This window comes from Aquarana catesbeiana, linkage group LG08 (assembly GCF_042186555.1).
Source record: "Aquarana catesbeiana isolate 2022-GZ linkage group LG08, ASM4218655v1, whole genome shotgun sequence".
Taxonomy (NCBI): Eukaryota; Metazoa; Chordata; class Amphibia; order Anura; family Ranidae; genus Aquarana; species Aquarana catesbeiana.
Genome location: NC_133331.1, coordinates 283730219 through 283747549, shown reverse-complemented (window position 1 = coordinate 283747549; position 17331 = coordinate 283730219). Strand labels below are relative to the sequence as shown.

General features: G+C 45.1%; 1 protein-coding gene across 1 annotated transcript; it reads right to left on the bottom strand.

Annotated features, from left to right (window-relative positions):
* Positions 1-1255: 1255 nt before the first annotated feature.
* On the bottom strand, positions 1256-16616 carry LOC141104657 (uncharacterized). Its single transcript, XM_073594323.1, is given in 10 exon segments — positions 1256-1878; positions 1880-2955; positions 11492-12847; positions 13442-13583; positions 14206-14358; positions 14463-14560; positions 15580-15721; positions 15831-15980; positions 16096-16305; positions 16437-16616. Coding segments are annotated over 10 exon segments (3717 nt in total). The 5' UTR covers positions 16584-16616; the 3' UTR covers positions 1256-1635.
* Between the last annotated feature and the right edge of the window lie 715 nt (positions 16617-17331).

Sequence of the window (17331 nt, the reverse complement as noted above, 5' to 3'; positions counted from 1 at the left end):
TCCATTTAATATCTTCTACCTCCAGTGCTGCAAATTCCATCACCAGGGATGAATGTACTAGGAAAGGATATGCAGATGTAGCGGGGCCCACATTTACTACTGGCCCCCACCGGGACTGACACCAGCTCAGGAGACACAGCCTGTCAGCTCCTGTGGGGTAATGGGACTTCACTACAGAGGATCGAAGAATTGTGGGACATGTAGTCACCAGCACAGGCCCACAGCTTTCCCTGGTTTAAGGATTACACAGCCCAGCATGCCCTGGAGGCAAAGAAGAGAAAAATACCAAGAGGCTGCCTGGAAGCTGGGCAGACACCACAAGGCAAGTGAGAAGACCAGACGCAGGGACGAGATGCTGCCTTCCCCGGTAGGCGTGCCGTTCCTCCCACAGATCCATGGCCAGTCAGGGAAATCCTGCCTGAGAGGGGGATCCCAGTTGCATCTCCAGTCACACCTGTACAGATGGCATGAAGTGTTCCGCTTGTGAAGTAGCATGTCGGGCTACCTGAAGAGTCTGCCTGCCAAGACATCTCCTTTGGGCCTTGGTTGCAGGATTGGTGAGTGGGAACTTGCACATCTTACAGAGACAAGGTTGCCTATTTTTGCCTACACTAGTAGAACACTGTGCTGCCCTCATCCTCTGCCAAACAGTAAAAGTGTTCTTTTTGCTTCGAGAGTTCCACAGTACACTTTGCATCACTCCTGCCAAACAGGACATCTAAGTGCACCAACTACTTTTGGCTATCTGAAGACTCAAGGCCTTCTTCTTCCAAGGGACTGAAGTTACTGGTGCCATATGGGCACACACATATCCAGGGCTCAGTATATGTAGTGTATGAGGGGGGTAATCTGAACTTGGGAGTTAGGACTCATTTACACTTGCTTCAGCTTCAACACACATTAAAGCTCCCACCACTTCAACATGCTTTTATGATGTGTTTTTGATGTTTCAGTGGTTTTTCGATGAAGCTTCGGTGGTACTTTAATGGAGCTTCGGTGGTGCTTTGATGATGCTCGGATAAGGGTCTGGCATGGATTTTGGGGGGGGGGGGACACACCACGTTTTTATTTTATTTTTACTTTTTTCTTTTACCAACATTTTTTTTTTTTTTGTGATTCAGCTGTTAGTGGGGCATATTATTTTTCTTGTGTGACGTCTCTGGTGTTTCACACGGTTTCCCTTCAGAGTGAAGGATTTTCTGTGCTCTAATGCTCACCAATATGACGTAAAGAGAAGACAGGGAAGTACACAATCTAATGCATAGAAAACTTTATTGAGATCTAAACACATTTATCAAAAAATTGCATTCACATGTGGCATTAGGAGAATATTCCTTGTACCCAGCCTTATGAGTACAGGGGGAAGGTCAGTGACAAGCTGGAGAAATGAGGAGGACTCACTCCCACACTTAGAGCATAGCGTGACTTCTCTGGTGTTTTAAAAGTTGTCCTGTCCAGGTGAAAGATTTCCCGCACTCTGAACATGAATAGGGACGCTCACCTGTGTGACTTTTCTGGTGTTTAACAAAGTCTCCTTTATAAGTGAAAGATTTCCCGCACTCTGTACATAAATAAGAACGCTCACCCGTGTGAATTCTTTGGTGTTTAACTTTCCTTAACAAATGAAAGATTTCCCTACTCTGAACATGAATAAGGACACTCACCCGTGTGAATTTTCTGATGTTTAACAAGATTATCTTTCTTATTGAAAGATTTCCTGCATTCTAAACATGAAAAAGGACGATCACCTGTGTGAATTATATGATGTCTAATAAGGTCTTCTTTACAAACATAAGATTTCCCGCACTCTGAGCATGAATAGGGATGCTCACCTGTGTGACTTCTCTGGTGTTTCACAAGGTTTCCTTACAGAGTAAAATGTTTTTCTACACTCTACACATAAATAAGGATGCTCCCCTGTGTGACTTGTCTGGTGTCTAACAGGACCTCCTATCTGAGTGAAAGATTTTCCGCACTCTGAACATGAATAAGGTCGCTCAGCTGTGTGAATTTTCTGGTGTCTAACAAGGGCTCCTTGAAGAATGAAAGATTTCCCGCACTCTGAACATGAATAACAACGCTCACCCATGTGACTTATCTGGTGTTCATCAAGGGCCCCTTTTTGAGTGAAAGATTTCCCACACTCTGAACATGAATAAGGGCGCTCATCCGTGTGAATTCTCTGGTGTCTAACAAGGGCTCCTTTATGATTGAAAGATTTCCCGCACTCTAAACATGGATAAGAACGCTCACCTGTGTGACTTCTCTGATGTTCAACAAGGGCCCCTTTTTGAGTGAAAGATTTTCCGCACTCTAAACATGAATATGGACGCTCACCTGTGTGAATTCTCTGGTGTCTAGCAAGGCCCCCTTTTTGAGTGAAAGATTTTCCGCACTCTAAACATGAATATGGACGCTCACCTGTGTGAATTCTCTGGTGTCTAACAAGGGCTCTTTGATGAGTGAAAGATTTCCTGCACTCTGAACATGAATAAGGACGCTCACCTGTGTGACTTATCTGGTGTTCAACAAGGGCCCCTTTTTGAACGAAGGATTTCCCGCACTCTAAACATGAATAAGGGCGCTCACCCGTGTGAATTCTCTGGTGTTCAACAAGGGCCCCTTTGTAAGTGAAAGATTTCCCGCACTCTAAACATGGATAAGGACGCTCACCTGTGTGAATTCTCTGGTGTATAACAAGGGCTCCTTGATGAGTGAAAGATTTCCCGCACTCTAAACATGAATAGGGACGCTCACCTGTGTGAATTCTCTGGTGTATACCAAGGGCTCCTTGATGAGTGAAAGATTTTCCGCACTCTAAACATGAATAGGGACGCTCACCCGTGTGACTTATCTGGTGCATAACAAGGCCCCCTTTTTGAGTGAAAGATTTCCCGCACTCTAAACATGAATAAGGGCGCTCACCCGTGTGAATTCTCTGGTGTTGAACAAGGTCTCGTTTGCGAGTGAAACATTTCCCGCACTCTGAACATGAGAATATATTCTCACCTCGGTGATCTCCTTCATGGGGTGAGGAAGATTCCTCGGGATTAGAAGGATCTGTTGATCGATCTGCAGTGTGAGATCTTACATGGATATTTACAATCATAGTATGTGATTGATGAGAAGATTCCCCCTGATTAGAGAGATCCATTGATGTCTCCGGACAGGAAGGTCTGTGATGTATATTTTGTGTATTTGGATTTCCTCCTGGAGGATCCTGTGTGATGACATTATCTTCTGACTTACAATCAGCAGATAATAGAAGATGTCTCTCAGAGGAATTCCTGACATCACATCCATCTGTTGGGAAAAAAGAAAAAGTAAAACATTTCAGTAGTTCACAAATACCTGGAGTTTTAGCTCCATCTCCGTACGAGTGGAGTAGGTTCTTTATCATGTGATCAGCTGTGTCCAATTACAGCAGATCACAGTGTAAACATGAAGAGCCGTGGTGGTGGTTATCCCCAAACCCGGCAAGAATCCATCCCTGTGTTCCTCATACTGCCCTATCTCATTGATTAATGTCGATGCAAAACTCCTAGCCAAGGTGTTAGCCATGCGACTTAACACGATTATAACAGCTCTGGTGCATCCAGACCAAATGGGATTTATGCTGGGGAGGGGAACAAACATCAACATAAGAAGGCTTTTCACACACATGGACAGGGCAAAGCTGGAGTCAGCGGGGGTGGTGGCGTCACTTGACGCCGAAAAAGCCTTCGACTCAGTGGAGTGGAAGTTCTTGTGGGGGGTACTTCTGAAGTTCGGATTTGGGCCAAATTTCATGTCATGGCTGAGGATGCTCTATGCCAGCCCAACAGCGAGGGTACGCGCGCTCTCTCCAATGCCTTTCCCTTGGGTAGGGGTACTCGTCAGGGCTGCCCTCTATCGCCGGGACTGTTTGCCCTGGTGGTGGAGCCTCTTGCCATTGCTTTGAGGGCTGAGACAGGGGTGAGGGGCATAGTGGTTGGGGAGATAGAAGAGAAAGTGTCCCTATATGCTGACGACACTCTGCTCTACCTTGCGGATGCCTCACAATGATTGTGAAAGGCACTAGAACTGTTTGAAGACTTAGACAGATTCTCTGGCATCCGCATAAACTGGAGCAAGTCAGTCCTGTTTCCGCCACATCCCTCACTCCCCAGAAAAAGACACCAGAACCCCGCTCCAGTGGATGGGCGAATTCACCTATCTGGGCATTAAAATCAGCAACACCACACACGAATACGTAGAAAAGAACGAGCAACTCCTTCTCTCCCACCTCGTAGTTAAGTGTACAGCATGGCGCTCCCTCCCGCTCACACCGGTGGGCAGTGTAAATCTTCTAAAAATGGTACTCCTTCCTAAATTTCTCTACTTCTTTCACAACACCGCATCCCAAATACATAGATCCTTCTTTAGGCGCTTGGAGGGAGTGCTAACCACATTTATTTGGGCTGGAAGACCACCCAGGGTGGCTAAAAAGATATTATATCTTCCCCTATCGGGAGGATGTCTGGCTCTTCAAAACTTTTTTCTGTACTACTGGGCAGCAGTCCTGGTTACGGTACGCTGGTGGTTCTCACAGCCTAGACAGAACTCAGCGGTGATCCTGGGGTCATATGCGGCCCTGACCAACCTGGTGTATAGATGACTTAAAGCCCCCCAACCCCTGACAGCCCTTATGAAGACAATTATTAAAGTGTGGCGGGAGGCTAGGGCCTCACCTCTGGAGTATACCGGACCCCTCACAATGGGCCAAACGGGGGGATCACCACCCTTAAACATGTAATAGCAAACGGTACGATTCTGCCCTTTTGCGAAATGAAACATCTGTATTCTTTGCCCAGGTCCTTTGAGTTTAACTACTGGCAGCTGAGGCATGCAATGAGGGCTCAATTCCCGGATAACTTGACTTTGGAACCGGATGCAATTGAACGACTACTGACCTGGAGCATAATGGGGAAACCCCTCTCCACTCTATGCTTATACCTGACAGTAGCCCATGACGTCAAACCCACACGCTCAATGGAAAAATGGAGGGAGGACATCCCAGCTCTGGGGGAGGACGAATGGGAGGAATGCATTTCCACCTACATCCCAACTATGATAGCAGCCAAGGACAGATTCATCCAACTTAAATTCCTACATAGGGCCTATTTTACCCCGCACAGACTGGCCAGAATGTATTCACACTTAGACCCAAACTGTCCCAGGTGTGGAACTGAAGAGGGAATATTCTGGCATATGGTCTGGGCTTGCCCCAGACTCAGAGCATACTAGGAGGGGGTGGCGGAAGTGCTTGGTGACATGGGGGGAATCAGGATCCCAGTGGACCCCATGGTGCTCATACTCAGTTACTTAGATGAGGTAGAGGGAGATAGATATGTTAAGCTTTGTATTACATTCTCGCTGTTCTATGCCAGGAGGGAAATAATGCTGCACTGGAAGTCGGCTGAACCTCCCACCCTTGCATCCTGGAAAAAGGCGGTGGACTCAGTGCTACCCTTATATAAACTCACCTACAAGAGCAGGCAGTGCCCTGCTAAATTTGATAAGGTTTGGTCAGCATGGGTGAACGCGCGCGGGTGAGGTGCCGGGAAGGAGGGTGACCAAATGACGGACTCCCCCCCTGCTCGGCCTGGGGGCTACCCAACCCCTCCCCCCGCACCGGACCCCGCCTGACAGCACAGAAGGAAGAGTGAGTTGATGTGATTATATGCAACGGATACGCTGCCTAGGTGCCAGTCTCTTACGGGGCAGTGGTGGAACACCCTTTTGTGTTTTGAGGGTGGATATGGGAGGAGAACATGCGTAGACTCCACCAATTGAGAAGTGGTAGGAAGATGCCATGGTGGACTTGCAAAATGTTATATCTAAAATGAATATTCTAGACTGCAGATGTACTGAAATCACTTGAATGTCGAATAATGAACTTACTGTAATGCTGATTTGTCAATAAAAAACTTTTCTGTTAAAAAAAAAAAAAAAAAGTAGAACTGTGAAAAAAAAAACATGAAGACCCATGTATCGGCTTTTCCTCCACTCGCACTGACAGACCTACTCCTACCAACAGAAACTCCATCAACGGTTACCACGGTTCCCTCTCAGGAATTGGCTGCTTCTCCTTCTTATCAAGCTTCACTTTATACCCTTAAGGGTTAAGTGAATTGTACATTTCATTCCCCAGTTTCAGTGTCTGTTACTTACTTGTGTCGAAAGTTGGAGAAATTTCATCCTGTTCACTCTTCATAATATTTACAACCTCCTCCATGGACGGCTGATCACCCCCCACATACGTCTCTTCTTCTTCCTTTTTAACCTCAGCTTTTATATTAATCCGTTCTTCACCCTGAACCCCAAAATAATAGAAAATATTTATTAAAGCTGAACTATTTTCATAAATGTAAGCAGTATAAGTTTGAGAATATGACCTGGTATCAGGCTCTTGTAGTACCTGTGCACAAGCGCTAGGGGAGGGACAAGACAAGTAGGCATTACTAATCTGAAGCAGAGATAAACCAGGTCTACTGCCCATTTCCTCTAAACCATGGAAGCCAGGGACCCACCCCCTAGGGGCAGATGATCACCTCAGCCTGGACTTACAGGAACAAAGAAGCAACATCATGTCAATTAGCTTTCCCCCATTAAAAGGGACACAAGGAGGAAGAGGACCCATGATGACATATGACTAGACTTAAGACCCACAGAATAAAGTAAGGGAGGAGGGGTGAAAAATGTGAGGTGCTCAAAGAAGGAGCTGCAAATGAAGATGCAGGTGCAGGCAGTAAAGGCTGCAATTCGGCTATAGTAGTAGAAATATGAAAACAAGAGACTACATAGAAGAATGCCATCTCACTAATTCCGAAATATTTCTGTGCTCCACACACCGAGTTCACCTACCTGATCATGGTGAGGGATGGTCTGACCTTCCTGTGTGGAATCCCGGGAATACTGAGGAACACCCTCCTCCATAGACAGCTGAGCTCCACTCATCAATGTCTCTTCTTCTTCCCCTTTAATCTCAGCTTTGATGTCTTTCAGTTCTTCACCCTGAACCCCAAAGATGACAGAACACATTTGTAAAATGGAACAAGAGATTACGTAGAAGAAAGTTCTCATAGCTTAGAATTCTTTTCAAGCCCTGGTTCTTCAATCTCATTTACCTGATGATGGTGAGGGATGGTGTGATCTTCCTGTGTGGAATCCCGGGAATACAGAGGACGGGGACATCTCTCTGGTGGATTCTGATTACTGAATCCATCTGTAGGAAACACACACTGAGTGAATACATTGTTTCTATGTGTTTATCAGATGATGGGAGATCTAGGTGGACCCTCCGTACTGCTCACTCCTTTACAATAAAGTCTCCTCTTACCCGGTGATGCTAGGGGCGGCTGATTCTCCATCATGACGTCCTTGTAGAGATCATTTTACCTGATGTGAAGGTCTACATATCCCCAATCATCAATCTATATTCTTAAACAGTTTTTTTTTTTTAGTGTTCATTACTCACCTGTGCTCATATCTATAAAAGGTTCCTCCTCTTTAGTTGTCACCTCATTTTTTACATACTTCTGTTCTTTATGCTAAGTCATTAAAAAAAAAAAAAAAAAAAAAGAAAATGTGACGCCAAATAGGCTGAAAGAGGAGTATAATCTCATACAGTCTAGAGTCACTTTTTGTGTTCTTCCCATCTACCTGATGATGGTGAGGGATGGTGTGATCTTCCTGTGTAGAATCCCAGGAATACAGAGGAACACCCTTCTCCATAGATAGCTGAGCTCCACTTATCAATGTCTCTTCTTCTTCCTCTTTAATCTCGGGTTTAATGTTTTTTAGTTCTTCACCCTAAACCCCAAAAAAGAATATATTTGTAAAAAGGAACAAGAGATTACACATTGGGATGTCTTCTCATAGCTTAGAATTCCTTTTCAGTTCTTGTGGCTCACTCCCACCTACCTGATGATGGTGAGGGATGGTGTGATCTCCCTGTGTGGAATCCCGGGAATACAGAGGAAAGGGACAGATGATGGAGGATCTAGGTGGACCCTCCGTACTGCTCTCTCCTTTACAATAAAGTCTCCTCTTACCCGGTGATGTGAGGAGCGGCTGATTGTCCATCATGGCGTTCTTGTAGAGATCCTTGTGTCCTTCTAAATACTCCCACTCCTCCATGGAGAAATGGACAGTGACATCCTGACACCTTATAGGAACCTGACACACACAATGATACAGTCACCATTCAGACACATCCCTTGTCTGTTACTGGATAATGTCCCAGAATTCCCGGCACCGCTCACCTCTCCTGTCAGCAGCTCAATCATCTTCTTGGTGACTTCTACAATCTTCTTGTCATTATTTCTCCTGTATTTCAGGAAGTGAGGTGAAGGCACTCTGAAGGTTAAATGGTCGGTTACCAGACTTCACCAGATGAACAGTGTGCCTTGAAAGAGCAACAATATTGTCATGTGAGCTCCTAGAATCCTCCTCACCTCTCCGGTCAGCAGGTGGATGGTCCCCAGGGTGAGGTTTAAAGTAGAAATCCAGCTAAAGCCTAATTGGTCTATCTTATTACCTCCTCTGCTGCCAGTTCCAGCAATGTCTCCTCTCTACTTCCTCCCAATTCACCTTTCACCCGGAACTTGCTTTTTTAGGCCCCTACATCACTTCCTGTTCATTTGTTACCTCACTTGCTGTCTGTAGATCACTTCCTGTCTGCACCTGACATCTTTTCCTCCCCGTTTCTGGCATCATTTCCTGTGTCTGTACAATCACGCTCTTCCAGTCGTGCTTTTGTTCCACTCAATATAATTTGAAAAGACCAACTTGAGAGTAATGTCATTAAAGGAGGAGTCCTGTCTATTTTCAGTATGTGAACATTAAAAGATAACACTACAATGGTTAAAAAATAGGAGCCACTAGACCTGTAACCATCTTACAAAATTACAGGTAAATGAGCAAATAAAAAGAGGTATGTTAATTGCTTACCTTCCGTGTTTTTCATCTCCATAAAATATATTTTTCCTCCCTGGCATTGTGCATTTATGTGTCTGTAAGACTCCCATTTGTTCCTCTGTAATTAACCGCTGGCCGACTGCCCCACGTATGTATACTGTGGGGCGGCGGCTCTCCTGCATGAAATCACATACCTGTAGGGTACGTGATTTCGCTCTTCTGGGTCTGGGGCGTGCTGCCGGCGACCCACTTTTGCTGTGATTGGGATCAGCGGACCCGATGTCTGCTGGCACCCAGTGCTCGTTCCCAAGAGAGGCAGAGCGGCGGTCTGCCTATGTAAACAAGGCAGATCGCCATTCTGCTAGTAGGCAAAATAGAGACCCTGTGTTTCTGCTAAGCAGGAATACGAATCTCTGTCTTCCCACAGTGCAACCATCCCCCACACAGTTGTAACCCTTTGATCACCCCTGATGTTAACCGCTTTCCTGCCAATGTCATTAGTACAGTGACAGTGCATATTTTTTAGCACTGTATTGGTGTCACTGGTCCCCAAAAACGTGTCACTCACGTGTTCACGTGATGATCCGCCCCGTGAACATCTGCTTGCTCAGCGGGGATCGCTCCGCCGATCCCCGCTGTGCAGGCAGATGACAGGTCTGTCTCTGCACACTGTGCAGCGACGGACCTGTCAGAGCGCCGCTCTCCCCTATGGGGGATCGGATGATGACGGACCGTAGAGTCACCCGATCCGATAATGGATGGAAAAGTAGGTTTTTCCTCCATTACACTTTTTCAGATCGGAGCGGGTCGGATGTCAGCGGACATGTCACCATCAAAACTGACAGGCGGACCTGAACGGACAGTCCATGTGAAAGAGGCCTAAGTGTGAGATTTGTCCGCCACAATGTCACAGTCCCTCTTAGGCAGGATGTCCCTGACTGACCATGGATCTGTGGAACGGCACATCTTACAGAGACAACGTTGCCTATTTTTGCCTACAATAGTAGAACACTGTGCTGCCCTCATCCTCTGCCAGGCAGTAAAAGTGTTCTTTCTGCTTCAGGAGTTCCACAGTACACTTTGCATCACTCCTGCCAAACAGGACAACTACTTTGGCTAGCTGAAGATTCAAGGCCTTCTTCTTCCAAGGGACTGAAGTTACTGGTGCCATATGGGCATACACACATGTCCAGGGCTCAGTATATGAGGGGGGTAAGCTGAGCTTTGGAGTTAGGGCTCATTTACAGTTGCTTCGGCTTCAACACAAATTAAAGCTCCTACTGCTTCAACTTGCTTTTCTGATGTGTTTTTGATGCTTTGGTGGTGCTTTGATGAAGCTTCGGTGGTACTTTGATGAAGCTTCGGTGGTGCTTTGATGATGCTCACACGTCCCCCCCTTTCCTGGCCTGCCAGGCTGCATGCTAGGATAAGGGTCTGGTATGGATTTGGGGGGGACACCATGTTTTTATTTTTTTTTAACTTTTTTTCTTTACCAATTTTTTTTTTGTCATTCGGCTATCAGTGGGGCATTTACGCAGTTTTTTCCTTGTGTGACATCTCTGGTGTTTCATACAGTTTCCCTTCAGAGTGAAGAATTTTCTGTGCTCTAATGCTCACCCATATGACTAAGGCTACTTTCACACTGGGGAGTTGGGGGCGTCGGCGGTAAAGCGCCGCTAATTTTAGCGGCTCTTTACCGTTGTTTTAACCTGCCGAAAAAGGGTTAAATGCGCCCACAAAAGGTCACTGCAGTGGCACTTTGCCAGCACTGCCCATTGATTTCAATGGGCAGGGGCGCTGTATACACCGCTCCTACAGCGCATCAAAGATGCGGCTTGCAGGACTTTTTTGGGCGTCCTGCCAGCGCACCGCTCCAGTGTGGAAGCACTCGAACTTTCACACAGGAGTGAGAGGACAGGCTCTTTACAGGCGCAATGCAGGCGATATTTTTAGCGCTATAGCGCCTGTAAAGAGCCTCAGTGTGAAAGCAGCCTTAAAGAGAAGACAGGGAAGTACACAATCTAATGCATAGAAAACTTTATTGAGATATAAACACATTCATAAAAAAATTGCATTCACATGTGGCAATAAGAGGATATATCTTGTACCCAACCTTATGAGCACAGGGGGAAGGACACTGACAAGCTGGAGAAATGAGGAGGAATCACTCCCGCACTTAGAGCATAGCGTGACTTCTCTGGTGTTTCAGAAGTTGTCCTTTCCGTGTGAAACATTTCCCGCACTCTGAACATGAATAGGGACGTTCACCCGTGTGACTTCTCTGGTGTTTAACAAAGTCTCCTTTACAAATGAAAGATTTCCCGCACTCTGAACATGGAAATGGACACTCACCCGTGTGAAGTATCTGGTGTCTAATAAGGTCTTCTTTACAAACGTAAGATTTCCCGCACTCTGAACATGAATAGGGACGGTCACCTGTGTGACTTCTCTGGTGTTTCACAAGGTTTCCTTACAGAGTGAAATGTTTTTCCACACTCTACACATAATTCACACAGGGAAGCATCCTTATTTATCTGGTGTCTAACAGGACCTCCTACCTGAGTGAAAGATTTCCCGCACTCTGAACATGAAAAAGGGCGCTCACCTGTGTGAATTCTCTGGTGTCTAACAAGGGCTCCTTGAAGAATGAAAGATTTTCCACACTCTGAACATGAATAACAACCCTCACCCATGTGACTTATCTGGTGTTCAACAAGGGCCCCTTTTTTAGTGAAAGATTTCCCGCACTCTAAACACGAATAAGGACGCTCACCTGTGTGAATTCTCTGGTGTTCAACAAGGGCCCCTTTTTTAGTGAAAGATTTCCCGCACTCTAAACATGAATAAGGGGGCCCATCTGTGTGAATTCTCTGGTGTTTAACAAGGCCCCCTTTTTGAGTGAAAGATTTCCCACACTCTAAACATGAATAGGGACGCTCACCCGTGTGAATTTTCTTGTGTCTAACAAGGACTCTTTGATGAGTGAAAGATTTCCCGCACTCTGAACATGGATAAGGACGCTCACCCGTGTGAATTCTCTGGTGTTCAACAAGGACCCCTTTGTAAGTGAAAGATTTCCCGCACTCTAAACATGGATAAGGACGCGCACCCATGTGAATTCTCTGGTGTTCAACAAGGGCCCCTTTGTAAGTGAAAGATTTCCCGCACTCTAAACATGGATAAGGACGCTCACCTGTGTGAATTCTCTGGTGTATAACAAGGGCTCTTTGATCAGTGAAAGATTTCCCGCACTCTAAACATGAATAGGGACGCTCACCCGTGTGAATTCTCTTGTGTCTAACAAGGGTTCTTTGATGAGTGAAAGATTTCCCGCACTCTGAACATGGATAAGGACGCTCACCCATGTGAATTCTCTGGTGTTCAACAAGGGCCCCTTTTTGAGTGAAAGATTTCCCGCACTCTAAACACGAATAAGGGCGCTCACCCGTGTGAATTCTCTGGTGTATAACAAGGACTCCTTGATGAGTGAAAGATTTCCCGCACTCTAAACATGAATAAGGGCGCTCACCCTTGTGAATTCTCTGGTGTTGAACAAGGTCTCGTTTGCGAGTGAAACATTTCCCACACTCTGAACATGAGAATATATTCTCAACTCGGTGATCTCCTTCATGGGGTGAGGAAGATTCCTCAGGATTAGGAGGATCTGTTGATCGATCTGCAGTGTGAGATCTTACATGGATATTTACAATCATAGTATGTGATTGATGAGAAGATTCCCCCTGATCAGAGGGATCCATTAATGTCTCCGGACAGGAAGGTCTGTGATGTATATTTTGTGTATTTGGATTTCCTCCTGGAGGATCCTGTGTGATGACATTATCTTCTGACTTACAATCAGCAGATAATAGAAGACGTCTCTCCGAGGAATTCCTGACATCACATCCATCTGATGGAAAAAAAAAAGTAAAACATTTCAGTAGTTCACAAATAACTAGAGTTTTAGCTCCATCTCCGTACGAGTGGAATAAGTGGAAAATTCCGATCACTAATCTGGGTTCCTGTTTTCCCTCCAAAATTAATCAGAAAAGTGTTCATGGAGTCTGTATACAATTTGCAAATTCTTTAAGCACTTCCCACACACTATATAACAGAATGATGTGCACAAAGTGGTTAAGTTATCCTGACTGGGTTTCATATGATGTCCAGCGGGATAAGCTGCGATCACACGCCCGCTGGAGATCGTTGGTCTGGTGTGTCAGTCTGACCCACCGCATCACTGATCTCGGTAAAGAGCCTCTGACGTAGGTTCTTTACCATGTGATTAGCTGTGTCCAATCACAGTGTAAACAAGAAGAGCCGTGTATCGGCTTTTCCTCGACTCGCACTGACAGACCTACTCCTACCAACAGAAACTCCATCAACAGTCACCACGGTTCCCTTTCAGGAATTGGCTGCTTCTCCTTATCAAGCTTCACTTTATACCCACAAAGGTTAACTGAATTGTACATTTCATTCCCCAGTTTCAGTGTCTGTTACTTACTTGTGTCGAAAGGAGAAGAAATTTTATCCTGTTCACTCTTCATAATCATCCCAAGCTCCTCCATGGACGGCTGATCACCCCCCACATACATCTCTTCTTCTTCCTTTTTAACCTCAGCTTTTATATTAATTCGTTCTTCTCCCTGAACCCCAAAATAATAGAAAATATTTATTAAAGCTGGACTTCGGGCAGATATAAACGACACAAATTAATGCAGTGCATTCATTATTAAATTAGTTTTATTTTCATAAATGTAAGCAGTATAGGTTTAAGAATGTGACCTGATATCAGGCACCTGCAGTACCTGTGCATAAGCGCTAGAGGAGGGACAAGACCGGTAGGCATTACTAACCTGAAGCAGAGATAAACCAGGTCTACTACCCATTTCCTCAAAACCATGGAAGCCAGGGACCCATCCCCTAGAGGCAGATGATCACCTCAGCCTGGACTTACAGGAACAAAGAAGCAGCATCACCTCAATTAGCATGCCCCCCCCATCGAAGGGGCACAAGGAGGACGAGGACATATATGATTAGACTTAAGACCCACAGAAGAAAGAAACATATACTGATTTAAAACCGCAAAACAAAAGGGGGGGGGTTGTGCTCAAAGAAGAAGATGCAAATGAAGATGGGGTGCAGGCAGCAAAGGCTGCAATTATATAGGTATAGTATTAGAAGTATGAAAACAAGAGACTGCATAGAAGAATGCCATCTCACTAATTCCAAAATATTTCTGTGCTCCACACACCGAGGTCCACCTACCTGATCATGGTGAGGGATGGTGTGATCTTCCCGTGGGGAATCCCAGGAATACAAAGGTACACCCTCCTCCATACACTGCTCAGCTCCACTCATCAACGTCGCTTCTTCTTCCTCCCCTTTAATCGCAGCTTTGATGTCTTTCAGTTCTTCACCCTGAACCCCAAAGATGACAGAACACATTTGTAAAATGGAACAAGCGATTACGTAGAAGAAAGCTTAGAATTCTTTTTGAGTTCTGGTTCCTCAATCCCATTTACCTGATAAAGGTGAGGGATGGTGTGACCTTCCTGTGTGGAGTCCCGGGAATACAAAGGATGGGGACATCTCTCTGGTGGGTTCCCATTACTAGATCCATCTGTAGGAAACACACACACTGACTGAATACATTATATAATTTAGAAAGTGCAGCGCTGGACATGTGAGGTGAATTATGAAATTTGATAAACAAATTAATAAATTAATAAAGAAAATTAATCAAAATAAAAAACAGTGATACAGTCATACGTGTTAATTATGTGAAGTGTTTCTTGAAACGTGAACATATAAACAAAAAAGGAGTCTTTCCTTATAAAAAACTTAAGAAAACACATAAACGTCCACAACAGTGTATTTGATGCAAGTGTAGATTTCAGGGGTACATTCTTCAATGTTCCATGTTGCCCACCACCGAATAGAAGAATGAAAGGCTTACCAGAAAGCCTGTGACCGCCCTTACTCAGGGGGGTCAAAACAGGCTTAGTAGATATGCTGAAACCGCCGGCGACATGGAACATTGAAGAATGTACCCCTGAAATCTACACTTGTATCAAATACACTGTTGTGGACGTTTATGTGTTTTCTTAAGTTTTTTATAAGTAAAGACTCCTTTTTTGTTTATATGTTCACGTTTCAAGAAACACTTCACATAATTAACACGTATGACTGTTTCACTGTTTTTTATTTTGATTAATTTTCTTTATTAATTTATTAATTTGTTTATCAAATTTCATAATTCACCTCACATGTCCAGCGCTGCACTTTCTAAATTATATTTTGTTTTTTGTGCCCTCATATCGGGGTTATAGTGTACAGCAGCAGGATTTTTCTTCATTTTTTTCACAATTTTTTATGCACCTAGCGCAATTTCTTTTCCTTTAATTTTGACTGAATACATTGTTTCTATGTGTTTATCAGATGATGGGGGATCTAGGTGGACCCTCCGTATTGCTCTCTCCTTTACAATAAAGGTATCCTCTTACCCGGTAATGTGAGGGGCGGCTGATTCTCCATCATGACGTTCTTGTAGAGATCATTTTACCTGATGTGAAGGTCTACATATCCCAATCATCAATCTATATTCTTAAGCAATTTATTTATTTAGTGTTTATTACTCACCCGTGCTCATATCTAGAAACGGTTCCTCCTCTTTAGTTGTCACTATCATCCCAACTTCCTCTGTAGACTCCTGAAAACCCATCACAATCGTCTCCTCTTCTTCCTCTTTAACCTCATTTTTTACATACATCTGTTCTTTATGCTAAGCCATTAAAAAGAAAAAAAAAAAAGAAAATGTGACACCAAATAGGCTGAAAGAGGAGTATAATCTCATACAGTCTAGAGTCACTTTTTGTGTTCTTCCCATCTACCTGATGATGGTGAGGGATGGTCTGACCTTCCTGTGTGGAATCCCGGGAATACAGAGGAACACCCTCCTCCATAGACAGCTGAGCTCCACTTATCAATGTCTCTTCTTCTTCCTCTTTAATCTCAAGTTTGATGTTTTTTAGTTCTTCACCCTAAACCCCAAAAATTATAGAATATATTTGTAAAAAGGAACAAGAGATTACACATTGGAATGTCTTCTCATAGCTTAGAATTCCTCTTCAGTTCTTGTGGCTCACTCCCACCTACCTGATGATGGTGAGGGATGGTGTGATCTTCCTGTGTGGAATCCCGAGAATACAGAGGAAAGGGACAGATGATGGGGGATCTAGGTGGACCCTGCGTACTGCTCTCTCCTTTACAATAAAGTCTCCTCTTACCCGGTGATGTGAGGGGCAGCTGATTGTCCATCATGACGTCCCTGTAGAGATCCTTGTGTCTTTCTAAATACTCCCACTCCTACATGGAGAAATAGACAGTGACATCCTGACACCTTATAGGAACTTGACACACACAATGATACAGTCACCATCCAGACACATCCCTTGTCTGTTACTGGATAATGTCCCAGAATTCCCGGTACCACTCACCTCTCCTGTCAGCAGATCAGTAATCTTCTTGATGACTTCTAGAATCTTCTTGTCATTATTTCTCCTGTGTTTTAGGAAGTGAGGTGAAGGCACGATAGCGGCTAGTTCCCCCCCTCCAGATTCACCTTGTGATGTCACAGGAAACATGTGACCAGGAAGCAGGAAATCAGGGTGGGAACGTGAATTGAATAGAAGTGAATAGGAGGAGCTGCAAGCAGAGCAGAGCACACATTTTCACCCTGAAGGTCTCTCCCTCCCTCTCTCTGTGCATCCATCTTCTTTTATATTATATCTTCTCTGTTCCTTTCTCCCTGTATACCCTTATCTGTATATCTCCCTGTATACCTCCCTCTCTGTATATCTCCCTGTATACCCCTCTCTGTATATCTCTCTTTATATCTCCCTGTATACCCCTCTCTGTATATCTTCCTGTGTGCCTCTCCAACTCTCTCTGTATATCTCCCTATATACCTCTCCACCTCTGTATATCTCCCTGTATACCCTCTCTCTTTCTGTATACCCTCTCTCTTTCTGTGTCTCTCTTCCCCCCCTCTCTCTTCCCCCCCTCTCTCTCTCCCCCCCCTCTCTCTCTCCTTCCCCCCTTCTCTCTCTCCTTTCCCCCTTCTCTCTCTCCTTCCCCCCTTCTCTCTCTCTCTCCTTCCCCCTTCTCTCTCTCTCCTCCCCCCTCTCTCTCTCCCCTTCTCTCTCCCCCTCTCTCTCTCTCTCTCTCTCCCCCCTCTCTTTCTCTCCTCCCCCTCCCCTCTCTCTCTCTCCCCCCTCTCTCTCTCCTCCCCCTCCCCTCTCTCTCTCCTCCCCCTCCCCCCTCTCTCTCCTCCCCCTCCGCCCCTCTCTCTCTCCTCCGCCCTCTCTCTCCTCCCCTTCCCCCCTCTCTCTC